A 24,877-nucleotide genomic window follows, 5' to 3' on the forward strand; every position below is an offset into this window, starting at 1 on the left:
GCTGATGATGTTTAAAGGAGGAGCTGTAACTATATATAATGAAGAGAAAGAGCTGTAACTATATATAATGAAGAGGAATACTGACAGAAACAGAAAATGGCTGATAAGTGTGATCTGTGTCTGCTGGGACTGATCATTCTCTCTTCACTTCTCACAGGTAAAGAAATCTGTATTTTCTCTAAAGACATTTAGTGGAATTAGTCTGGAAAGAGTTCATTTGAACATGCTCAGTTTATTCTTGCACACATTCACGTTGTGATCTCAGAGTTGTGTATTGATACACACAGATCATACTGTATTATTCCTGATACTGGACATAGTGTCACTCAAACATCTGATGATGAAGAATTATCTTCATATTAAGAGTGTGTCAGTGATTTGAACAGCTCTCTGATAAAGACTAATAGTTTATTCTGGAGAGTGTGTTGTTTGCTTTAAGTCAGGAAAAATACTATGATTTAAAACTTCTGCTTTTTATGCTGGTGTGTTTTATGTTTCATTTATTAATATATATCATAATGATCACTGAGATATACTGTGTTTCAGGAACCAGTGGAGTGGAAGTGTTCATCAGTTCTGTTGAAAATGTCCGTCTGTCCTGTAATAAAGCTCTTTCTGGCTGCAAATCAACTACATGGACCTACAAGAACAGACATTCAGAAGTTAAACTGATTATTGGAGGGATAAAGAATAAAGACACAGAGAGACATGAGAGACTGAGTCTGGAGTCTGACTGCTCTCTGAACATCAAGAACGTCACAGGAGAAGATTATGGATTATACACCTGCAGACAATATGTGAATAGAGAACGACAAGGACCTGATGCTGGTGTTTATCTGCATGTTCTTCATGGTAAGTTTATGATTATGTGCTCAATTTCAAAACTCAGATGATGATTGAAGAGTCTGTGATTTGTGTCTTGTGTTCAGTTTCAGTGTCTTCATCATCATCATCTTCATCATCATCATCTTCATCCTCACAGACTGAGATCAGTCCAGGCCGCTCTGTGACTCTCTCCTGTCAGTTGTACTCATATTATATATCCTCCTGTGATGATCGGGTCAGTTCTGATGGAGTTGAGCTGTTGTGGGTGAATCAGACTGGTGTTAATCTGAAGACAGACTCCAGATATCAGATATTATCATCATCATCAGATCAAGATCAATGTATCATCACTCTGACTACAACACTCCTGAATGAAGATGACAACAGAGAGTGGAGATGTCAGCTTACTCTCAGAAATCAACTCCAGACCTCAGTCAGATACACTGTCAAGTATTCAGGTGAGAAAACACTCTTTTCTGACAGATTTGTGAAAACTTCCACAGATTGGCTCTACTCTTTCTGATGGCTTCATACGTTTTGGAGTTGTAAAATATTAGTGGTCAAAGTCATAAACTGCATAACAACCCTTATAATCCCCAATATTAGCCTCCTACATGGGTCATACATGATATATTGCATAAATCAGACGAGTGTATTAAAGCCTAGTATGACCCATGTAGGAGGTCGGCTTTAGGAATTATAAGGCTTATGTCCTTCATTCAAGCTGAAGGTTTATTTGCAGAAGCTCAACTGTGTTTCACTCTCATATAAACCAGGAATAAATTATACAGTAACGCATTAATACAGTTATACAGTAATACAGTACAGTCTCTTCTCAACTACTGCCACTGTAAACTGTGATGATGAACACAAACTGCAGGTCATGATCGATATGAACATATGATGTTAATGTCCTACAGGTGATGCGTCTGAACATTCATCTTCTGCAGATCCAGTCGCTTCACCAACACTGACTCCAGCCAGAAGCTCAAACTCTGAGAAGACATCAAGCCGAACTACAGCAGCAGCTCCTACACAAGGTTCATGATCACATGATCACTGTATAAACAGATTTATTTTTATTTTATTTGTAAATATTTGTATTTGATTTTCATCCAAACATTCATCCTTTACAGCTCCAGCTGATTCAACGACAGCAGCAAGTCCTTCTCCACGAGGTACATGATGATGATGATGATGATGATGATGCTTTAAGCCGTTGATGATGTTATTCACAGAACAGTCTAACATTATTCTATAGAAAATATGAATGTTACCATATAGATATTTTACCTCACTGAAATATGTAAGAGTTGATTGAAATCACATTCCGGTCGTCATCTGTGCCGATGGCTTTTGTCTTTGTCTATAATTGTCCCCAATCATCCTTTTCAGCTCAAGCTAATACAACAACACCAGACAAAGACTCTTATCATTCAAACACAAAAGGTACATAATCACAGTGTTTTGTCTGTCTATAATTGTCCTGCCCTGTCCGTCTCTGACTCTGTGCTCGATCTCTTCTTCAGTCACAGTGATTTCTGGCGCTGCAGTCGCTGTTCTCCTTCTGGCTCTTCTCTGGCTGATCTGCAGAAAAACAGCTGGTGAGTTATGAGGGAAACGCCTTTCTCAGAATGTTTGAAGCCAGATAACAGTGCAGCGATCTGAGCTTGTGTTTGTCAGTGGGAATGGCATGAATCTATGGCGAAGAGGCGTGTCTGCGGCAGCCAATCGCGAGCCTGAGCCTGCCGAAAGGGGCGGGGCATCTGCCTATAAAAGCAGCTCATATCCGGCATAGGGATCAGTAGGCATGTCTCGATAATTAAATAACCGTCTGATCGCGATTATTTGATCTAACCGCGATTGTTTCAGGCAACCGTGATTATTGCGCTCTTTTAAAGGCCTACGGCACAAGGGGGGAGTCATGGACCAAAAGAAACAGACAAGCACTAATTACGTTTTCCTGCAATATATTCAAAGTAAATAAAAATACAAAACGAAATAAATCAGAATCAAGTCACAAGATGAGCAAATGTGTGCAAAATGCCTAAAGTTTTTATTACAGATTAATAAATAAAATAAAAATAAAGAAATTATTAAAATAACGATAGTAGCCAGAATTTTCAACTTTGTCTTTTTAACTGCAGAAACAACAATAAATGCTAACCTGGAGGCAGTCTTTTTAGCTAAACATGTTCACAGCATCTAAAAATCAAATTAGAACCGGCTGAAAAGTTTTAAATCACTTGTAGGCTACCTGATCGAGAGAACAAATCCAGTCTTTCACTCTGTCTGTGTCCGTTGGAGTCTTTTCAAATTGTGCTCGCGGATAAAATACATTCTAACATGAAACCCAGTCTATGTGTAAAACGTGTTAACGTTGGCCGGCAGAAGTGCGATCATGGTTTTCCTGATGCTAAATCCAGCCTTGGAGAATATCCTTTCTGATGGTGTACATCCACACTTTAGATTTTCTTATCCCAGACATCGTTAAAGATTTAAATCCTTGCCGCGAAGACGCTCCTCTGTCGGTCACGGATCGAAAGTGAAACTTAAATCTGTCACGGGGTGTTTGGATTTATTCACGCATGTTAAAAAAATATTTATTAAAAGCTTCTTTCTTTGCACATTTTTATATACAGCATTATCATAATAGGCTGAATATTAACGTATTGACATAAAAGCTAGTTCTATGTGAAATCAGACATTGAGCGCCCTCATATAGCCAAAGTGGCATGATCCTCGTTTCATAACACCTCAGCGAAGATTCGACCGTGAGATCGGTAGTCGAATCAGGCTCCTCCAATCGAAGCATCGAATCTTCGACTATTCGGGGTCACCCCTATTACATAGCTTAATGTTTGGGAGAAGTATATTTCCATAATTTAATTACAGTTCGGAAAACTCGTCTTCCCTCCCCTGCAGCTGTCAATCATTCTCCATTCAGCATTCAAACAGCGCGCCTCGTCCGGTTACGGCAGGATGCCCGGCAAAACGCTATAATGCTTGATCTGTAGAAAAGGGGCTGTGGATTTGCATAAAATGAATTACATTTTCTGGAGTTTGCTGTTTTTAAACGACTCGCTACCGTGTGACTGTTAGATCACACACATCACAAGGACTATGAATTGGCATCAAACGCACAATAACTGGAATTTCAAACTGTGAATAACCAAATGATCAATAAATTGTTGGACGGATATACACTGTACAAAGCGTTCTCCTTCAGCGCTTCCTGCCTGTAGTTTGGGCCTATCGACTCCAAGGTCGTCCTCAAGGCACGGCTATGTGCCCAAAGTGCTCTCTACTCTGTTCAGAGCTCAAGTTATTACGCTGTCAACTTTTCCCGATTCGGAAGACGGGCGTCAACTTCTCTTACTCTGCCCTGTTGGGGCCTTAGGAGTATACATATATACAGCGCTCTGTCCATTTCAGCGAGTCAGAGCAGCTCTTTGTATGCTTCGGTGGGTTTCCAGTCATGAATCAGAGAGTATCCCCCTGGATAGTGAACACTATTACGTTGGCTTCTGCTTCGGTGGGCCTTCAGTGCCCCATAGGAGTCAGAGCACACTCCACCAGAGGCTTCTTCATGGTCCAGTGGTGTCCAGTGGTGTCCAGTCTGTGCGGTGGCCGGCTGGTCGTCGCCTGCACCTTCGCCAGATTTTACAAATTGAGGATCACTGCGCCGCAAGCACAAATCATCCCTGTCTAGCTGGAGTTCAGCTCAGAGGGAGCTCAGCCCACTATAACCTCTCCGGAGGCTCAGTCCGAGCCCCTTTTTTGCCCTGCATAACTTGCCCTTCCCTAGCTCTACTGCCTAGGGACCCTTACCCAAGCATCCCAGGCTAGGGCCACAGAACATGGCGTTCTGCTCATATAGCACGGTGTGACTGAATTGGTTCCCCATAGAGTCTAGCAAAGATGCAATACGAGTAAACATTTTGAAAAGGAAGCGACTTGGTTACTTGCGTAACCTCAGTTCCCTGAGATAACGGGAATGAGTATTGCGTAGACAGCCGTGCCATGCCACTGCATGACTGGCGTTTAACTAAAGAGATACTTCCCCTCTGGAAAGATGAATGTGTATTTAAAATGGGTCATTTATGTAGAAGAAATGTTAAATTATTTTTTAATTTGGAGCTTTCTAGACTGAGAAAGGCCAGAAAATGTATTTTTGGCTTATGCGTATGAAAGACGACAACTCCCAGAATGCACTTGCTTCGCTGCCCTAGGAGGCCACTCCCAAGCCACAACCAAGTGAGCTACTAGTGAGTCTCCGTGACGAGTCTGCCCGGGATTTCGAGATCGCCCAAAATCTTTGGGATTTGGCTTGTGCGTTCTACAGTCGCCATTCATCATGTTTGCTGTGGCGAGCAGGACGAGGCTGAGGGCCGCGGGAGAACGACGCGAGGCCGGTGGCGTGATTACTGAGCGACACCTGTGAGACGCACCGGTCTCGTATCTCTCACGGAGGAGCGGGAATTTTCTTAGCAATGCTAAAACACACATCAACCGATCACTTGTTTAGCGTGCATGTAAACACTACATTCAGATTCACCAATCGGGATGAATTCAGTTAGACTGTGCATGTAAACAATGAATGGCGACTGTAGAAGTAAAAGCCGAATCCCGGACATTTTGGACAATCTCGACGGCCGGACATGTCTGGGAAAAAGAGGATGGTAACCCCTACTACTCATCTTTCTCCACAGAACAAGAGCCTGCTAGCTTAGCTTCCAAATAAAGATGGCTGACACTATGTGTACATTCTGTGAGTGAGATCCCTCTATGGGCGGGTTGAAAACATGTGGGACAGCTCTTAGTCTTAGTCTGTAGTCTTTAACCTATGGCCAAAAATACATAAATCTCTCGTCTCAGGGGGATATGAGGGTGGAAAGCATGGTAATTCGAAAATACTACAGATTTTCTACTAATACAAAGCTTAATGCTAAATCCTGAAGTATCCCTTTAATTAAATATGATTCCTTTGGCGAAATGAGCTGGTTTTATAGGCAGATGCCCCCGCCCCGCCCCGCCCCTGCCCCGCCCCGCCACGATTGGCTCACACAGACACGCTGCTTCTCCATAGGTTCATGCAGTTCCCACTGACCAGCCAATAGACGCGCTCAGATCGCTGCGGTTTTTAACTAAAGGCTCCAAAATTCTGAGAAAAGGAGCATCCCCCTTAGCATCTAGCAAAGACGCAATACTCGTTCCCGTTATCTCAGGGAGCTGAGGTTACGTAACCGAGACGTTTTTATCACTCACTTTAATGATTGAACAAAATCTTATTGTTAAGATTCTGTGTTTTGTACATGTGTGTTTTATCATAAATCATATTTCATGAGGCACTTGTTTTCAGATAATAAAAGAGGGACTGGCGACTCTGCGGTGAGTTCAGTAATGCAGTGATTTAGATTTGTTTACTGTCTTTAAAGCTCAATAAAGTGTCATTCATGCAGTTTAACTGTTTGTTCTGAAGGTCAAAGATGAGAATGATCATACAGGGACGTATGAGACGATCAACATGTCCATTCCTCCCGCTGCAAGAGCCAATGTGAGTCCACTAAATCACCAAGCATTACGTTCAATAATGTGATTTACTAAAAGCTGTTGTGTTATTCTACATATTATAGTGAGAGATATGTCTGTTCTGTGTGTTAAACTTGACTCTCTGCACGTTTGCATTGATGTTTAGGAGCAGACAGATGATGTGACTTATTCTGAGGTCACTTCTTCCTATACAAAGCCAGTAAAATCACTCAGTGTGAGTAGATACCAGCACCTGAGTTTGACTCTCAGATAAATGAAGCTCAAGCTCTGATAATAATAATAATAATCGCTGGGGTTCAAACATTGATGGACAGAATCTGTGCTTTCAGGATCATGATGATACAGTGACTTATGCTGCCGTCAGAAGAAGAGAAGATCAACCACAGGATCAACTTTACGCCTCTGTGAACAAGAGCAAGACCTTCACTAATAAACATTAATGATACAGATCATGAGCTCATCATATCAGGAGCAGACGGGAAGATTTCATCACTCTGGGGTTTGGAGGAATTATATATGTGTGTGTGAACGAGCAGATATTTGTTGAATGTCCTGTGAATATGAATGAGATTTATTGTGAATCATCATCTGGTCAGAGCACAGAGTCTCATCTATATCATCACAGCCACAGTAAAGTTAGAGACTGAAGCCCTGATGTGTTTCACACAGGCCAGACTCAATCTAGTGTCTCTCAAGCCTCTTCCATGACTGGAGTCTGTTTATCCGCTGGATTTCTGTCTGAAAACCTTCATCTTCATGCAGAAGCTCATGCTGAAATGATCCTCTTGCTTCAGCTTGTATATCCGCTGTTTCTTCTACAGAGAGACGTCCGTCTGAGAATTACATCAGTGTCTGCTCGCATTATATAGTCATAACATATTAAACAATTTGACTTTGCAGTGTGTATATGTCACACAATTAAATGTCAGATATGACTTTTTTTCCACTTTTCCACATATTTCATGCAATATCTAACAAATTTGTGAATATTTTGAATAAAAAAGGAAAAATGACATAAAAGCAGATCATCATCATTCAGCTCTGTTGTTGCTGCGGTGTGTCACGTGACAAGCAATGACGCGGCACCATGGAAACCATAAAGTGGTCCATACTTTTTTTGGACAATGTACATTGTTTCTTTCTGTATCTAAACTGCATTGCATGTTTTATTTTGTGCAAATAAACCTTTAACATTTCTTGGTTCGCTTGATTTTTTGTGGTGGGGACAAAATCAGCCATTTCAAAAAGTGGTGTGGACATGTCCCCAGTGTAAATGACACCTATGGGTTTAACTTGATAATATATGACTGTTATACTGTATAATTTAGATATCTCAACTTAATAATAATACTTACACTATAATAAATTATCATATTTATATTTCATATTATATTTTACATGAGAAAACATAATAGGCCTGCGAACATGATAAAAAGGCCAATAAAGATTGAGAATCAATGTTCAGAAATGATTAATTATTGTTATATTTTGAACCATGCTGTATAGCTGTGTTTTGTAGTGTGTTTGTTGACAAACTCAAACATTTGTTTGTTTTTAATTATTAAAAAATGCCATTATTTTACATGAAAAAGTTAATAATAGTATTTTAGTTTGTCTTGTGTATTGTTTTGATGAGAACATTTTAATCTGTCATATGTCCATATTACAATGAACCCCACCTATGGGGCATGTTGTCACATTACACTTTCTAGGTTTAAATACACTGAACCTTAAAGGGTAACTAAACCCTAAAACAACTTTTTTTAGTTAATTATCTGTAAGACTGGGGCTTTATTAATGCTGTTCATTGATTCAAGTAATTTTATTTACATTAGTGTTTTAATTCTACAATATATGGTGTAAAACGTCTGAGTGCTGCCCTCTTCAGGTTGAACAGTGGCGACTGCAGTTGAATCTTCCTACTGGAAGTTGTGATGTCAGAGGGAACCAGCTAACCACGCCCTTGCCTACAGAGAGACACGTCTCAGAAGACTTTTGCTGTATGATTCAGTTTAATTCAGATGTCTAGGTCGTTTGCCTGAATGATTCAGTTAACAACACTTTCCAACCGGTAACTGCAAACAAACAAACAAAAGAGTTTTACAACAACAAAACAACTTACAATCAACAAGAGAGTCTCATCTGTCATTCCTTCTCATGATCCACGACACATAACCCCACTCCTGGAGTTCAGGGAAACACACTCTGTATATTAATATTTTATTTAGACTTCGTGATTTCTGAATGCTGAGCCAATTCACCATTCCAGCTTAAATTTGGTTGATAATGCAGCCCTAGATGATCCTTACACACAGGGCCTTAAACTAACTTTTTGCCACACATGCCAATGGCCGGTGACTTAAAGCTACACTGTGTAACTTTTTAAGTTGATTCTTAGCAAAAAACACTTGTTCTATCAAAAGTATATGTGCTCATTCATGTGTAATTACTTCCACCAACTAATAAAGTATTCTCGTAAGCATAAAATCTGCCATTTATAATACACACGAGCGAGTCGCCCGAATGTTGCGCCTCCATCTTGAAAATACATTCGCCAAAGAGGGACAGACCTGGAAACTCAAGCTTCGCCTTTCGCGCTTTACACTCAGTGACACTGAGACGAATGCGAGGGCGAGATTACTTGCGACTGCCGGTGTTACAATATATTCGGTTCCTGAAATATTTGGTTCCAATGGGTGGAGCTATCATGAATATTCACGAGCCCATAGCGTGGGCGGGGCGACAAATACAAGCGAGTGGAACAGAAATTATTAGCGTAAGCGCCTCAGAACGCATTTTGTTTTATGGATTATTTATTTCAAACAGGTAATAAAGTTGAACGAAGTTAAGCTTAAACTACTTGTATATATTTTATAAATAATGAATCATTTTGTAGCATGTGTTTCAGTACTCTGAGTTTACCTGAACTATTACAGACCTGATCCTGTAGGAAGCGTTAGAAGACAATAAAGGTATTTCTCCAAATTTTCCCAGATTAGTTGTTGCTTACATTTGATAGAACTGTTCGTTTCTCATGAATGACTGAGATTAGGATTTTTAAAGGTGTGTGATTGCTGTTCAAATAAATATTTACAAATATATTCTTGTGTCTTTATTCTGTCTCCCAAAGTTGTCTGCATATTATTAAAATAGCCTTTAAATTATAGGCTGATAGCTCAAGACAACATAAGAACTCGGAGTTGCATGTTGCATGCTTTGGATGTTGCTTTATACTGACTCAACTGAAAATCTTTTTGATACACAACCTTTACTTTATCAAAGGTTATCATAAATGTTAAGCTTCAGATGCATTAACAGTTGTTTTCTCTATGTTTTAGAACGTTGGTCAAATTAATTGATAATAATGACTAACCATTAGGCTAATCATAAAAATTAGGCCTACATCTTATCAGTTTAGTAATGTTATCATTCTTATCTTATGTAATCTTTTTGTAAACAAGTGAACACAAAAACACACTGGTGTAGAAGGCATGGGTATACCTAAATATTAAGGAAAGGTATTTTCATAAATACATATTTGAATAATATAGTAAATATTTTTTAGTCCTGCTGTATTAATTTTGTCCTTGATCCCATGTTTTTCTCTTGTCTAACATTCTCGTTTTTACAGATGAATATGAATATAATATGTAATTTTAAGACACTGTATCTTACTATAAAAGTAATTTTGAGTTAATGAGTGAATGCTTTAAAAAAACTCAATCATTTTTACACAGATATATGTTGAGGCAAATGTTTTTGTTTATCAATTTTATGTATGTATATGTATATGTATTTAGGATAGGTAGATAACTTTATGCATAATGTTTTATATTATAAAAATGAATGAATGAATTAATTAATTAATTAATGTATTCTTTTTTTTCTTCTTTAGAACATGATCATTAGTAACAAAACATTTTAACAGAAAATAATAAAATTAAAAGTCTCAGCATGTTCAAAAGAAAGAAAAAAAAAAGAAAAAAGGAGAAGGAAGAAGCTAACTTATATTTGCCTTCCCCTTTTACACATCTAGCTTTGAATCGGCTACTGTTTACTCTTGCAAGATGTCATAATTTATCCTTATTGAGAAAAAACTTAATCATTTGAGGTACATTTGTCTGAAAATAAAAAACACAATATAATATATAAAAAAATAATAATAATAATTTAAATATATGCAAAATGGCAAGAAACAGACTGTATGGTAATTCAAATCAACCTCTTGAAGAGTAAATGAGAAATTTGTCCCATGTCCACCTTAATTTATATACTTTTCTAATATAGACATTTTAAACCTTCTTTTGAGTTGCACAATATGTTTGCTTTCTTTAATTGTTACAGGTGAATTATTCCACAGCCTCACCCCATTGACAGATATGCACATGCTTTTGAGTGTGGTGCGTGCCATTGATTGAGAGAGATTTCCTCTCCTTCTTAAATTATCTACTATCTCTTTCCTTAAACCATTTTTGGATATTATTAGGGAGTACTTTGTTTTTAGCTTTGTACATAATTTGTGTGGTCTTAAGATCCACTATGTCTTTAAATTTTAATGTTTGTAATTTAAAAAATAAATCATTTGTATGTGCATGATAGCCAACATTGCAAACTATTCTCATTGCCTTTTTCTGCATAGTGCATATCGTCTTTAGGGTGGTTTTATAGGTATTGCCCCACACCTCTGTACAATAGGACAAATAAGGAAGAAAAAGTGCGCAGTATAAAATATACATTGTTTCCTGGTTCAATATGTGTCTCACTTTACAAAGTATACCAGTGATCTTTGCCAATTTAGAACTAATGCAATTGACTTGTGGTTTCCAGCTGAGCTTATGATCAATTATTACTCCCAGAAAGGAGTTTTCATAAACTCTTTCTAATCTGGTGATATCACACAGTACTTCAATAGTTAAATCTTCAGGAATTCTACAATTCCTAAAAATCATAAATTTAATTTTCTTTATATTAAGAGATAATTTGTTTAAATCAAACCACAATTTAAGCTTAACCAACTCTTCAGAGACAATCTTCAACAAATGTTGGAGATTCTCTCCTTCACAAAATATATTTAAGTCATCTGCAAAGATTACAAATTTCAACAAATCAGAAGTTTTAACAATATCATTTATGTATAATATAAATAATTTTGGTCCTAGTATTGAACCTTGTGGTACACCATATATTGTATTTTGGAGCTTTGACTTTTCCTCTCCCATCTGCACAAATTGTTGTCTATGTTCCAAATAGCTTTTTATCCAATTTAGCCCTAATCCCCTAATTCCATACGTTTCCAATTTTTGAAGCAAAATGTGATGATCTATTGTATCAAAGGCCTTTTTAAGGTCAATGAATACACCTATAGCAAACTTCTTGTCATCAATACTAGTTGTTAATTCTTCCACCAGGTCAATTAGAGCCAGAGATGTAGAACGATTTGATCTAAAACCATATTGACCATCAGTTAAGATCCCATATTTATCAATAAAACTATCCAATCTGGTGGAAAATATCTTCTCCAGAATTTTGGAAAATTGGGGAAGCACTGAGATTGGCCTATAGTTAGTGTAAAGATTCTGTTCACCATCTTTAAAGATAGGAACGACTTTAGCTATATTCATCTTTGTGGGAAAGGAGCCCAATTTCAGAGAGAGATTGGAAATATATACTATGGGATCTACTATTGCTACAATTAATTGTTTAATTAAAAACATATCAATATCATCACAGTCTCTTGATGTTTTATTCTTAAAGTTATTGACAATATCAAGTACTTCGGTTTTATCAGTGTCTCTCAAAAAAATAGTTGCTGGATTTCTTTCTTCAAAGAATTGTGAGACATCGCCCTCTTGTGGAGGGATTATCTCCTCAGCCAGATTAGACCCTACGTTCACAAAGAATCCATTGAAGCCAGCCACGACTTCATCCCTGTTTTTAATTATTTTACCATTATCAAAAAATTCATTTTGGAAATCCAGTACTTGTTTTTTTCCTTCTGATAATTGAATTTAAAATGTTCCAAGTACCCTTTATATTGTTTTTATTAGTTTCCAGCAGTCTACTATAATAATCTTTTTTACATTTTCTTAAGATAGCTGTTAATTTATTTTTATATGTCTTGTATTTGGTTTCTTTCTCTTCAGTTCTGTGCTTAACAAAACCTTTATATAAAGTATTCTTTTTTTTTGCAGGCATTCATCAGACCCCTTGTAACCCAGGGTTTAGATGGACGTTTAGATGTTATCTCTGATTGCTGAGTTGGACAATTTTTATAATACAAAGTCAAAAAGGTATTTAGAAATGAGTTATAGGCTAAGTCAACATCCCCTTCTTCATAAACATGCTTCCAGTCTTGAGCTAACAAATAATTTTTTAATTTATTCAGGGTGTGATCTGTTCTTAATCTCCTCTGTATATTTATTTTGCTGGTATCTAAATGATCGTGTTTGCATTCACGGAATACAAATATTGGCAGATGGTCAGTGATATCATTTATTAACAATCCACTTTCTAAATTACTGCTCATGTTATTTGTAAAGATATTATCTATTACTGTTGCTGAGTGGGTGGTAATTCTGCTCGGTTTGGATATACATGGATATAGGCCTGTACTATACATTGCATCTATAAACTCTTCTATTGCAGGTGATTTACTCGGATTTAAGAAATCTATATTATAATCCCCACATAAATAAGCAACCTTCTGCTTGGCATTCAAAACCATGGCCTCAAACACTTCTTTAAAGCTTTCAATGCCAGAGTTGGGTGCTCTATAAACACAGCTGACGATAACATTCTTCATTTTACCCATATCGATTTCCACCGTTATACACTCACAAATGTCATCAATAACAGTCGTCATACTTTCAACAATCGTACACTTTAACCTGCTATCCACAAACATTGCAACTCCCCCACCCCTTTTGTTTACCCTATTCACAAAATGTAAATGATAGCCTTCTAATTCAAAATGAGTCCCTTTGTCATGACTGAGCCAGCTCTCAGAAATAGCGACTATATTAAATTGCATGGTATTATGTTGCAAATAGTCTCTGATCTTATCAAAGTTTGCATATAGACTCCTGCTGTTGAAGTGTACAATTGATATACCATTCTCCAAGTTGAATTTTTCCTTGAGTTGGTGTTCAGTATAATAAAAACAATTTCTAGTTACTTGGTCAAAAAAAATTACTTTCCGGGTCTATATCTCGTTCCTGCATAGTAATTGTTCAATGTGGTCGCGAACATTCACCTTCCCAATCTCACACATCCAGATCAGTGCACATACACACCACTGAAAGTGATAATAGAGCAAATCATCCAAGAGAAATCCGACCAAAAAGTTGAGAAGTTGTAATATTAAAATTCGACAGATAGGCATATAGTAAAAAGAAAGTGGGTTCAATATAAGTCTCTGGAACATAAAGAAAAGCACTTGGAAAAACAGTAAGTCAACCATCAGTCTCAACCAAAAAGGGAGAAAAAAACGTGTAGCAGGATTGTTCCAAGTAAAGCCTGTTTTATGCTTCTGCGTCGAATCGACGGCGTACCCCCGCGGACCCCTCTGCGTCGACGCGAACCTCGACGCGACCCCTCCGCCGTAGCTTGACGTGCACCTCCAAAAAATTTTAACTACGCGTCGCGGTGACGCAGACCGCAGGGGCTGTGATTGGTCAGATTATACATCATTGTGACACTGAAGACTGGAGAAATGATTCTGAAAATTCAGTTTTGATCACAGGAATAAATTACACTTTACTGTATAGTCACATAGAAAACAGCTGTTTTAAATTGTAATAATATTTCACAATTATACTGTTTTTGCTTTGTATTTTTAATCAAATAAACACAGCCTTGGTGAGCAGAAGAGACTTCTTTTAAAAACATTAAAAATCTTACCGATCTAAAACTTTTGACCGGTAGTGTATATGTATATATTTATATATATTCTTTTCTTTTTTTTGTTGTTGCTAGAAATAAACTTCAATCAATCAAATCAATGTTTGTTTTGAAAAAAAGTTTGTTGTTTATTTACAATACAATGTTCACGGGTACATCATGGATATCAAGTAATTAACCAAGTTAACATGTTTCCCGTCGAGGCTTCCAACGCAGTTTGGGAAGTTCCAAAGTCGCCAGAAATCTGAAGCAATAGCTTCCCACTGGCTGGTTGAAGGGCAGGGCAAAAATTCGGGCTGCAGCGCAGTCCACAGCGCTTTGCAGACCTCCGATACTATGCGGGACACCGTGGTCGCACCCATTTTGTAGCCCAACCCGGTGATCTGTTGGTTTGCACCCGAAGATAAAATCTTTAAAGTCACTGCCAGTCTCTGAGCGAGGTCAATAGGCATACTGTGTGTAGTCTGATGCTGTATTAACGGCTTTAAACGATGAACAAGATCGTCAAATCGACCTTTCGACATCCGAAAATACTTAAAGTGCATTTCTTCGTCCAAGTCCCTCAGCGGTCGAACAACCGTAACAAATTCGCCAATCCTTCCCCTGTCTTCGTGCACTGGTCGTACAGACCACCTTCGCTGACGTCTTCTTTTTCTTCTACGATTAAACATTTGCAATAAAATCATTTGTTGTTCAACGTTGATTAGCTCCAGCTGCAACAACACTCTCTCTCTTTCGCTCGCCATTGTCGGAAATGAAAAAGCGGAACCGGCGCATGGAACCAAAACAAACTAGGAAAGAGATTCGCGAACCACACCACCCCCCTAGCGTTCTGGCGGTGAAATGCACCGCGATGCAACGCAACCCGACGCAGAACCATAAAACGGTCACGACGCCGTTGGAGTGACGGCGTAGCTACGCCGTGGAGTTGACGCAGAAGCATAATGAGGGCTTTAGTGTAGATCTGCTCACCACCACCAGATTGGGCTCATTATGTGTGAAACAAACCTCTATCAGATAGATCCATGGGCGCCGTATAGGGGGGAAAAGTTAGGACGATTCCAAGGGCCCCTGACTGACAGGGGCCCCAACAAATAAGTAAAAACTAATTTAAAAAAATATATATATTATACACTATACAAATCATCATCATTAAGTATATTTCAAATAATTATACAATGAATGATGTCTTTGATTTTACTTATTTTGGCAATAAAAGGTAAATATCCCCATTGATCAAAAAGTAAACTTTCATTTTGACCGACCACCCCCCTGTATCTGCGTGAAATGGTTTGGTCCTGCGTTAGCGTGCGCGGTGTTTGTGTTTAGTTGTAGTTGCAGACAGTTAGTCGATGCGACGCGTCAGCAACACAGAGACCACAATGTTGCATAGTAAAAGAAAATCTGGTTTTCAAAAAAGGAAAGACAAAAGAAAGGGTGTCAATCTGTAACCCAGTTTTTCACCAAGAAAGGTGGGTAGCCTTTAGTCTGTGCGTGGTATTCTACAGGCCGATGAGTGTACAGTCACTAAATGTGCACATAAATGAATTAATTTTATACCCCCCCATGGATGAAATTCTACGAAACTTAGCATACCCCCAGAGGATGTCAAGTTAATCATACACATGAAATATGGTGCAGTTCTGAACATCTCCACTGAAGATAGGGGCGATTAAAGCAGAATAATATTGCATTTTCATTTTTTATGGGAGGGGCGCAAATCACAAATGAGTGATTATGGGCTAGGTTGATGTGGGCCCTTAAGACCAACATACCATAAAAATTTCTTCATCCTCGGTTCCACAGTTCAGGTAGTTATTTAGGAAAAACTGAATTTTTTGGGGTTTGGGGGGGCCCAGCGCGGGGGGGGGGAGTGGCCCCCGGGGACCAAACGAAATTTTTCCGTAAAAGTCTAGTGGGGCTACATGCCCACCAAATTTCATGTTCCGCGGTGTTTCGGTGTCCCTGGTATCGTTGACGAAAAATTCAGTAGATGACAAAAAAAAAAAAAAAAAAAACCTTTGACAATCCCTATATGACCGCTTTCTCTAGCTATGCTAGCGGCGGTCATAATAATTATCACTTAATTTGACCAACATTCTAACGCATTGCAAGAGAAAACAACTGTTAAAGCAACTGAAGCCTAACATTTATGATAACCTTTGACAGTTGTGTATCAAAAAGATTTTCAGTTGAGCGTAAAGCAACATCCAAAGCTTCCAACAACATGCAACTCCAAGTTCGTATGTTGTCTTAAGCTATCATATATCATATAAAAGCTATTTCAATAATAGCTTACAGACAACTTTGGGAGACAGAATCAAAACACAAGAATATATCTGTAAATATTTATTTAAACATACAATAATTTAAAAAGCTTAATCTCAGAAACGAATAGTTAGGAGTAGTTTAGGACGCGATCTGAGGCGCTCATGCTAATAATTTCTGTTCCACTCGCATGTATTTGTCGCCCCGCCCACGCTATGGTCTCGTGAATATTCATGATAGCTCCACCCATTGGAACCAAATATTTCAGGAACTGAATATATTGTAACACCGGCAGATTTGAAAGATAGTGTGTGTGTGTGTGTGTGTGTGTACACTCACCCACACAGCAGGAGACTCCAATGCGGATCCGTGTTCAAGTCGCCAAACCCGCGTGACTGTCAAATTCGTTTTGGCGCCGCCCAGAGGATCAGCTCCGCCTCCGGGAGGCTCCGTAAATTAGAGCTGTAATCGGGCCTTAAAAGTTCGGCCCGAAAAGGCCCGAGCCCGACAGAGTTTGGCCCGAGCCCGACAAGTACATTTTGATTGACAGCTTTTTAAAAGCCCGAACCCGTTTACAGCCCGACTGTCCAAAAGGCCGTCTATCAGCAGTGATAAGAGTGTCGGAGAATAGCGCGGACACGCGCTTCACACCGCGAGCCGGCACACGCACCACTCGGCGGAAAAGGGAGAGAAAGGAAAAAAGAGACTGCGCCGCACGCACACAGCTTTGTCTTTCGTAAAAAAAAGGAGTAATTTATACATTTTTTAACATCATTTATTCATGACTAACGGAGGCTAGAGGCCACTTGGAAGTTGGAACAAAGAAATAAAATAAGTCCAGAGACCAGCCTCCATTTCACCTCCTCAAGATCCATTTTCACGCTAATCTAAACACATCACCTGACCGCTCATTTACCACGCAACCCGAAGCGCGAGCCCGAGCCCGGCCCGAGCCCGTGTAAAATAATAGAAATTAAGACCGAACCCGACCAAACCCGTCGGGTCCCGTCGGGTCCCGTCGGGTTCGGGCAAAGATCTTCAGCTCTACCGTAAATTCTACTGTCAAACAGCGGGTCCTGAGCGAACCCATATCGGATGCTCGGACGCGGACGCGCCTTTTACTGCAACGGTTGGACTACAGCACGTCACCAAGAGCCGATATCAGTCGAGAATATTTTTGCTGTGACACGGTTGTGTTGAACCCTCTTTTGAGTAAGTATATTGATTTATTGATATATTGCGACATTCACAGTAAACATTGGTTTATACTAATGATTGTAATGACGTTGTTTGATATTAGGACAACTTTAGAATGTTCACTTAATGGTTTAGCGCTAGCTTCTAGCTAGCTGTGCATTAGTAAGTTTGCATTTTGCCAATTTTGGTCTCATGTGTGTGTGTCTGCCATCCTCTTATATAATGAAAATTAAGTTTCGGCATTTTAATCACTGTTTGAGTCGGTTCAGACAACTAATGCCGCCTATTTGAACGTCAAACTCAAAAGTGCGGGCTTCTGCTAATGTTAGTTATACCGTCTAAGTTACATTGAAACCATACCTTGTGAACATAAACATTTCTTGTGTCGTCTGGGGTCTGATAAACAGTAACGTTAAGTTAAATTAATCAAATTCAGTGTCCACAATGCTATATATTTTCCAATAAGCTGAAACTTACGTTTCATATTTCACGGGACCCGTGAGTGCGGATTTCATGTCACGGGCCGGCTTTCGTCGCTGTTTGTCACTTTCCCTATAGGCAAATATATTATAATATATTATGTACAAGTCAATACTGTTGTTATTTGGTTGCCATGACTTCGCGAGTGACGACGTCTTAGAGATAAGAACGCTTTGGGAAACCGGGCCCTGGATTTTTTCTCCTCAAATCCTCACGTCTGTTTCCAGGTTTAAATTACAATTGATTATCTGTCAAAATGACGGAAATCACTTTGAAATAGTATCACGCAATGCTAAAGTTAATGAGCATTTTTGATTAAGGCAAAAATGTAACCTGTCAACCCTCCCGTTTTTCCCGGGATTCTCCCGTATTTTACCTTGCTATCCCGCTATCATCCCGTTTAAATATTTTCCCGTTTTTCTCCCGTATTTTTAATCTTTCTATAAATAAATAAAAATAAAATCCCACTGGGCGCAGACCAGTTAAGCAGAAGCCCCGCCCTCGGCTGATTTCATTGGTTAAGGCTACACTGACGGGTTTAGGGATCAGTGTAAGTGTAGAGCTGACGTAGTTTGGGGGATTAAAGAAGAACAGCAGCATCCCGAGGATGGACGAACATGAGAGCGATGGCACTGGAGACTATGTGTGTCATGTAAATTATGTAATACAGAGATTATGTATTTATTTATGTTAATATCTGCGCAATTATTGTGTATTTAGCCTGCCTCTGTCATTCAGCACCCCTATACATTACAGTGATATTAAACCCGCCCGTTATTGCTGTGGAAAGAATCGCGCTTCTGGGGTTATTCATGAATGACTCCTATTTTAGATGCGCGGTATTATGGCGTTCATAGAGCGAGATTTTCCATTATTGTTTATAGGCTACAGCTGAACGGAAGTTACACCCATAATTCACTCATTTAAAACATTAAGACAAGCTCCCTAGCAAAAATATATTGCTAAAAGAAAGTCACGGACGATCATTTAGATATATTTTTTTGGTCAAAAATAATTTCAGTTTTGATGACTTTGAAATATTGATACAATGTTAGAATATTAATAGGCCTAATGAAAAATAGGAGTGGCTTATTTCAATATTTAATTGACGACAGAAACACACGACGCAGCTCGTAGTTTCTTTTGCGCTTGATATTGAAGAGTTTATTTAGGCAATTTTTTTTATTGCTGCGAGATTGTTTACTGTTGCGGGCTGACATCACTCACGTTGTGCGTCTCTCTCTCTCTCTCTGAGTGTGTGAGAGTGAGAGTGAGAGTGAAAGTGAGAGAGATCTCTGAGAGAAAGAGAGAGAGAGAGAGAGAGAGAGAGAGAGAGAGAGAGAGAGAGATTTCAACAATCGCCAGCCAGAGAGAGCTCCGAACTATAGATTAAACAACAAATATTTACTTAATTCATATTTCCCCTAAACTCAGCTGTTTCTGGCCAAACTTTCGGTGCTCGATTTAAATCATTCGGGGAAATAGATTTAAATGATTAGTCCTAGCGACGCCCGGGCTATATCAAGAAAAAGTATCTTACTGTATGTTACTGCACACTGTAGGCTATTAATTAAAACAAAACCACATAATTGTACTAGACAGGTGTGAAATTAATTATTATTAATGAGGAGAAAAACACAAATACACTGAACCAATGATACAAACCCAGAGAGTCAGAAGTGTTCGGTTGCGCCCCCTACTGTTCATTAAGGACATAACTCACCATTTGTCAAATCTGAATGACGGTTTAGAGATTTTGCTGTATGATTTAGGGCCCTTTCACACCTACGTTGTTTGGTCCGGACTTTCGGACTTTTCAGTTTGGTCCGAATCAAAATTACAGGTGTGAAACCTCCCCCCCGGACCACGGTCCGGACCAAACAGACGAAATTTGGTCCGACGAAAAGAGGTAGTCTCGGTCCGGATCAAACTGAGCAAAGGTTTGGTTCGTCTCTAGTGTGAAAGCATTTTCTGTATGGTTCGGACTTTCAGACTATTTACAGGAAGTTCCGGTGGTTCCATAGCCTAAACAACTGAAGAAGAATATTTATGTGCAGATCTGTCAGTCCTGCCCAACGCATTTCTTCCAGCTGATTCAAACGCGCGCGCGCGCGCGAACACACACTTTTCCTGCGTCCTGCCGGCGACGATAAAATGTCCGCAAACCGAGGACGTTCGTTTGGCGAATTTGAACTCGCCTCGAGTACAGTCGGTGCTGCAGGGAGTGCCGTAATAATAACAGTATAGTGGTGTAATAAACCTCTTGGTTGGGGTTTCTTTTAAGAGGTTTAATTAGATTTCAGTGGAGGACAGAGGGTACACCACACCACAGGCTTTAATGGAAAATATTACTTTATTGACAATGTTCAATTTAGAAAAGTAGTCATTATGTGAAACAGCATTTAGTTCATCAAACATCAACTCAGTACACTCACTAGGACAAACGGCGATACACAAGTGAAACTCCAAACACGTCACTCCACTGCACTCTAGTGGTTAACCTCAGACCAACACAGCACAATATAAATCGTGATCACACAGCAATCAGGTTTTTAAGTCAAAAGTTTTAAGTTTTTAAGGAAAATCAGCACGTCCCTAGTCCAGCATACACGAATTATAATGGCCGTAAACCTCAAAATCTTAAAATACATACACACTCACTCATACATGCTCACAATGGTAATTAAAATATAGAACACTTCCCCGTTTCCATGACACAAGACCCCGACCCGGGGTCTAGGGAAAGGAATCAGCCGTGCCAGGCAGTCCACAACAGCACGCGCTCTCCTAAGCGTTGTTCCCGTCCCCACAGTCACGGCAATTAATCACTGGTTCTGGCCGGAATTAGTCCTCTTTGGCCGTCACAGCTCTCTTTAGAACTTATAAAGTGTCTTTGGGCTTTACGAGGTCTCTTTGGGCAGCACGGCTCTAAACCGTTCCTGGAACATGTGGCCAGCGCTCCTACACCCCAGCCCCACTATTATCTAACTACACAGGTCGGTCTAGCTAGCTATCTTCGTTGCCGGACAAACCCTAACGGTCTCGAGCAACACAAAACGTCCCCATTTCTTTCCCGAGCGCGACAAGCCAGTCCCGTGCTGCTCCCTCTCCGCTTCTCTCACTCTCCTTAAATCTCCTCACTCCAGGTGAGATCAATTATCTCTTCCTTCAGGCCATCAATTAAATGTGCTGCAGAAAGTTTCAGATGGGCCGAACCAAACCAGCAAGACAAATCCCCAGCGTTCATCACAGTGGCAACGATATGCGTCTGTTCATTCATTCTTGTCAAAGTTACCCGCCGAATTGACAACACACTGACGTCAGACGCACGTCCGTTTACAAACCAATCAATGTCAAGATGCAGCCCATATAGATGATGATGACAGGACGCAAGTACGTAATGTAAAGTTCTTTAGTGTGCTCGCATAATTGCAATGTGAAACCAAACCAAAACTAACCAAATGTATACAATGTATCAAAACATGACCTTTGGTTCGGACCTTGGTGCGGACTTTCAGGTGTGAAAACGCCCTTAGTTTAATTCAGATCACTAGGTCGTTTACCTGAATTATTTAACAACACTTTCCAAGCGGCAAACAACAACAAAACAACATACAATCATCAAGAGAGTCTCTGCTGTCATTCCTTCTCATGATCCACGACACATTCACTGTTTCCTTCAGTCTCCTGCAGTTCTCGAACACTTCCTGAACACACACACACACACACACACACACTACATGTGTTAAAATCTACACATGTTAAAACTGACACAACATGTGTTGTCCCTGAGCACACTCACTACATGTGTTAAAATCAACACAACATGTTAAAATCTACACGTGTTAAAATCTACACATGTGTTAAAAACTACACAACGTGTTAAAATAATTTTTAACATCTCTTTTTACAGGTTGTGTTGTTTTCAACTCATTTAAGAGTGCGCGACACTCGCCATTGCTGTGAATGGTATGCAGTGTTTGCTGTTCTCAAACAAACAGGCCAGTTTAAATAATTTTATTTACAATATTTCGTCAGTTGCTACATTTTAATTTAATTCAAAGTGCAAACTCGGCTAACTGTTTTCTCTTCAACTTTTGTCAAAAGCAGCATTAGGGGTTGAAGCGTGAATAACTGAATAATGTCCAGTAGTGAGTCTGTCATTGAGCTTGAGACACTGTCTTGTACTGTGTGTGCACATGCATTCTGTCCTCGACTATTGATTAAACGCTTAATATTTTTACATCTGCCCCTTTCGCTTTATTTTTTTTTAAAAAGACACAATTTGTGTGTTAAAATGACTTACACATTTATTGTGTTAAATTTGACAGCGTGTGTTGTCCCTGAGCACACTCAGCATGTCATTTTTAACACATCTCTTTTTAGAGTGTAGTTTATTTTGCGCTTTATTTGAAGTGATACAGAGCGCGCCGCATTTGCGCGTGAGTTTATTTTGTTTTATTATTGTTGTGAGATTGATAGGTGTGTGTGAGAGAGAGAGAGAGAGAGAGAGAGAGAGAGAGAGAGAGAGCTCCGAACTAAGATTAAACAACAAATATTTACTTAATTCGTATCATATTTCCCCTAAACCCAGAGACCTGTTTCAGGCCAAACTTTCGGTGCTCGATTTAAATCATTCGGGGCAATGATTAGTCCTAGCGACTGTAGTATACACTGTATTAATAAAACAAAACCACATAATTGTACTAGACAGGTGTGTACGGAAGCCCTGAACCGCAAAGAAAAAAAAAAAAAAAGAAGAAGAAAAAAAAAAGAGAAAAAAATCAGAGAAAAAATAAACAAATCATTTCGAGAACGAAGTCGACACATTTCGAGAATACAGTCTGAATGAATGAATATTCATGTAGGCTCCGCCCACTGCCTCTACAGATGCACAACTCACTTTTGCCCCACATTTCACGGTGCACTTGGTGCAAAAGGGAGAGCGCGCGAAACTTGTCACTTAAGCTAAAAACAGTGTTTGAGATTGGTCGCAGCAGATTCAAGCAGCTGTAGTTATGTACTTGTGTTTGTGCTAGAAAAATATACAAGACATTTGTGAGAAAATATTCTATAAGTGTGCAACTTTCATTGGATGAATTCACATACTGATTTGCAGATGAGCAAAATTTCTCCATGACTTCACATTTCTTGATGCGGGTGTGTAAATGCGTTTTGCACCATATTCACTGCAGCAACTGTAGCAAAAATGTGAGCGTATGAGTTTCTTAATTTGTGATTTGTAGAATAGGATTTGTGCACCTGCAATGAAGAATTTGAGAAGGTGTAACTGTTGTGTTGTGTTTGTGGAAGATAAAAAAAAGTCTACAAGTTTGCAACTCTTAAAACATTTCTCTCTGTGACTTCAAATTTACTGATACACATGTGTGGCTATTCTCTACAACTACAAATTTCACTGTCACAGGCGTTCAGTAGTTTTGCACCAAAAATACCTCCATAACTTTCCAAGCGGTAACTGCGAACACACTGAGTTTTACAACAACAAAACAACTTACAATCATCAAGAGAGTCTCTGCTGTCATTCCTTCTCATGATCCACGACACATTCCCACTGTTTCCTTCAGTCTACTGCAGTTCTTGAACACTTCCTGAACACACACACACACACACACACCCTACATCTGTGTTGTTCACCCTCACAAACTCCAGCTTCATGTTCCTCAACTTTACCCGTGTGAAGTTGAGTGTAGAATTCAAGTTGTTCGTGGAAAACGTAAATCTTGAGTCACTCGTGAACGCGCGCCTGTCATTTCAAACGAAAGGAAGGAGAAGAGGAAGTCATATGAGGAAGCACGCGAGAGCCAATGAGCAGCGACATCAGCCAACATCAGCCAATCAGCTGCTGGTGTGGCAATTTTTTAAATGAACGAATGCAAATGCGGAAGTCCGAGGAAACGAAGTCGCTGATCTTGCAAAACTCACTGTAAGGTGGTGTTCATGTTGGCCTGTAACACCGCTGAGCAAGACAGAGTTTAAAGGGGAATCACAGAACTGATTAATACATTATGGGTAAGAAAAAAAGGGAAGTGTCCAAAAAAGGTGAGCACTATAGGTCATAAAATAATAACTCTCAGAATAGCATATGATTAAATGATTATTGATCTAGATCTGCATTAAAGTATAATTAAAAGCTACATTTTAACATTTATTAGGCTTTTAAAAATATAACAACTTATAGGCTAATTTAAGTGAACTTAAAACAATCTTCACATAAACCCATTATAATGTCACATTTACCAATAAGAATATTTAAAAGAATAACCCCAATAAAATGACCCAAAAGTTAACCCATTTGGGTAAAAAAAAAATAGATGTAAAATGTAAAATAAGGTCTAGGCAAAATGCAGCAGCATTCACAAAAGTTTAAGAGAGGAATGAAAAGTTTATCTAAATGAACTCTATAAAGACCATCAGTAAAAATATCATTGATGGTTTTGGGAACGGGAGTCCGAGGATCAGGACTGTGTTTCTGCCTCTAACATCATAACATCATATTCGAAACAATCAAATGCTTTGTAATAGTGAAAAAGGTGCTAAAATATATAGGCTGCATCAATATGCTAATATAGGGTGACCAACCGTCCTGTTTTCCCAGGACATGTTTTCAGGTCCTGTCCTGGCCGTCCTGTCTGTT

General features: G+C 39.1%; 1 protein-coding gene across 1 annotated transcript in view; it reads left to right on the forward strand.

The window, feature by feature from the left end:
• The window catches only part of LOC309489522 (uncharacterized protein), a 101,176-nt gene extending 93,935 nt beyond the window's left edge, over nt 1–7,241 (forward strand). Inside the window, exons 6-13 of the mRNA XM_082158327.1 lie at nt 1,746–1,865; nt 1,962–2,003; nt 2,221–2,274; nt 2,355–2,429; nt 6,188–6,216; nt 6,308–6,382; nt 6,524–6,592; nt 6,708–7,241. Of these exons, the coding sequence (XP_082014453.1) occupies nt 1,746–1,865; nt 1,962–2,003; nt 2,221–2,274; nt 2,355–2,429; nt 6,188–6,216; nt 6,308–6,382; nt 6,524–6,592; nt 6,708–6,818 (575 nt within the window). The 3' untranslated portion in view covers nt 6,819–7,241. The remainder of the gene's footprint in view (nt 1–1,745; nt 1,866–1,961; nt 2,004–2,220; nt 2,275–2,354; nt 2,430–6,187; nt 6,217–6,307; nt 6,383–6,523; nt 6,593–6,707) is intronic.
• The last annotated feature ends 17,636 nt before the right edge of the window (nt 7,242–24,877 follow it).

The sequence above is a fragment of the Leuciscus leuciscus genome, assembly GCF_965113295.1.
Source record: "Leuciscus leuciscus genome assembly, chromosome: 1".
NCBI lineage: Eukaryota > Metazoa > Chordata > Actinopteri > Cypriniformes > Leuciscidae > Leuciscus > Leuciscus leuciscus.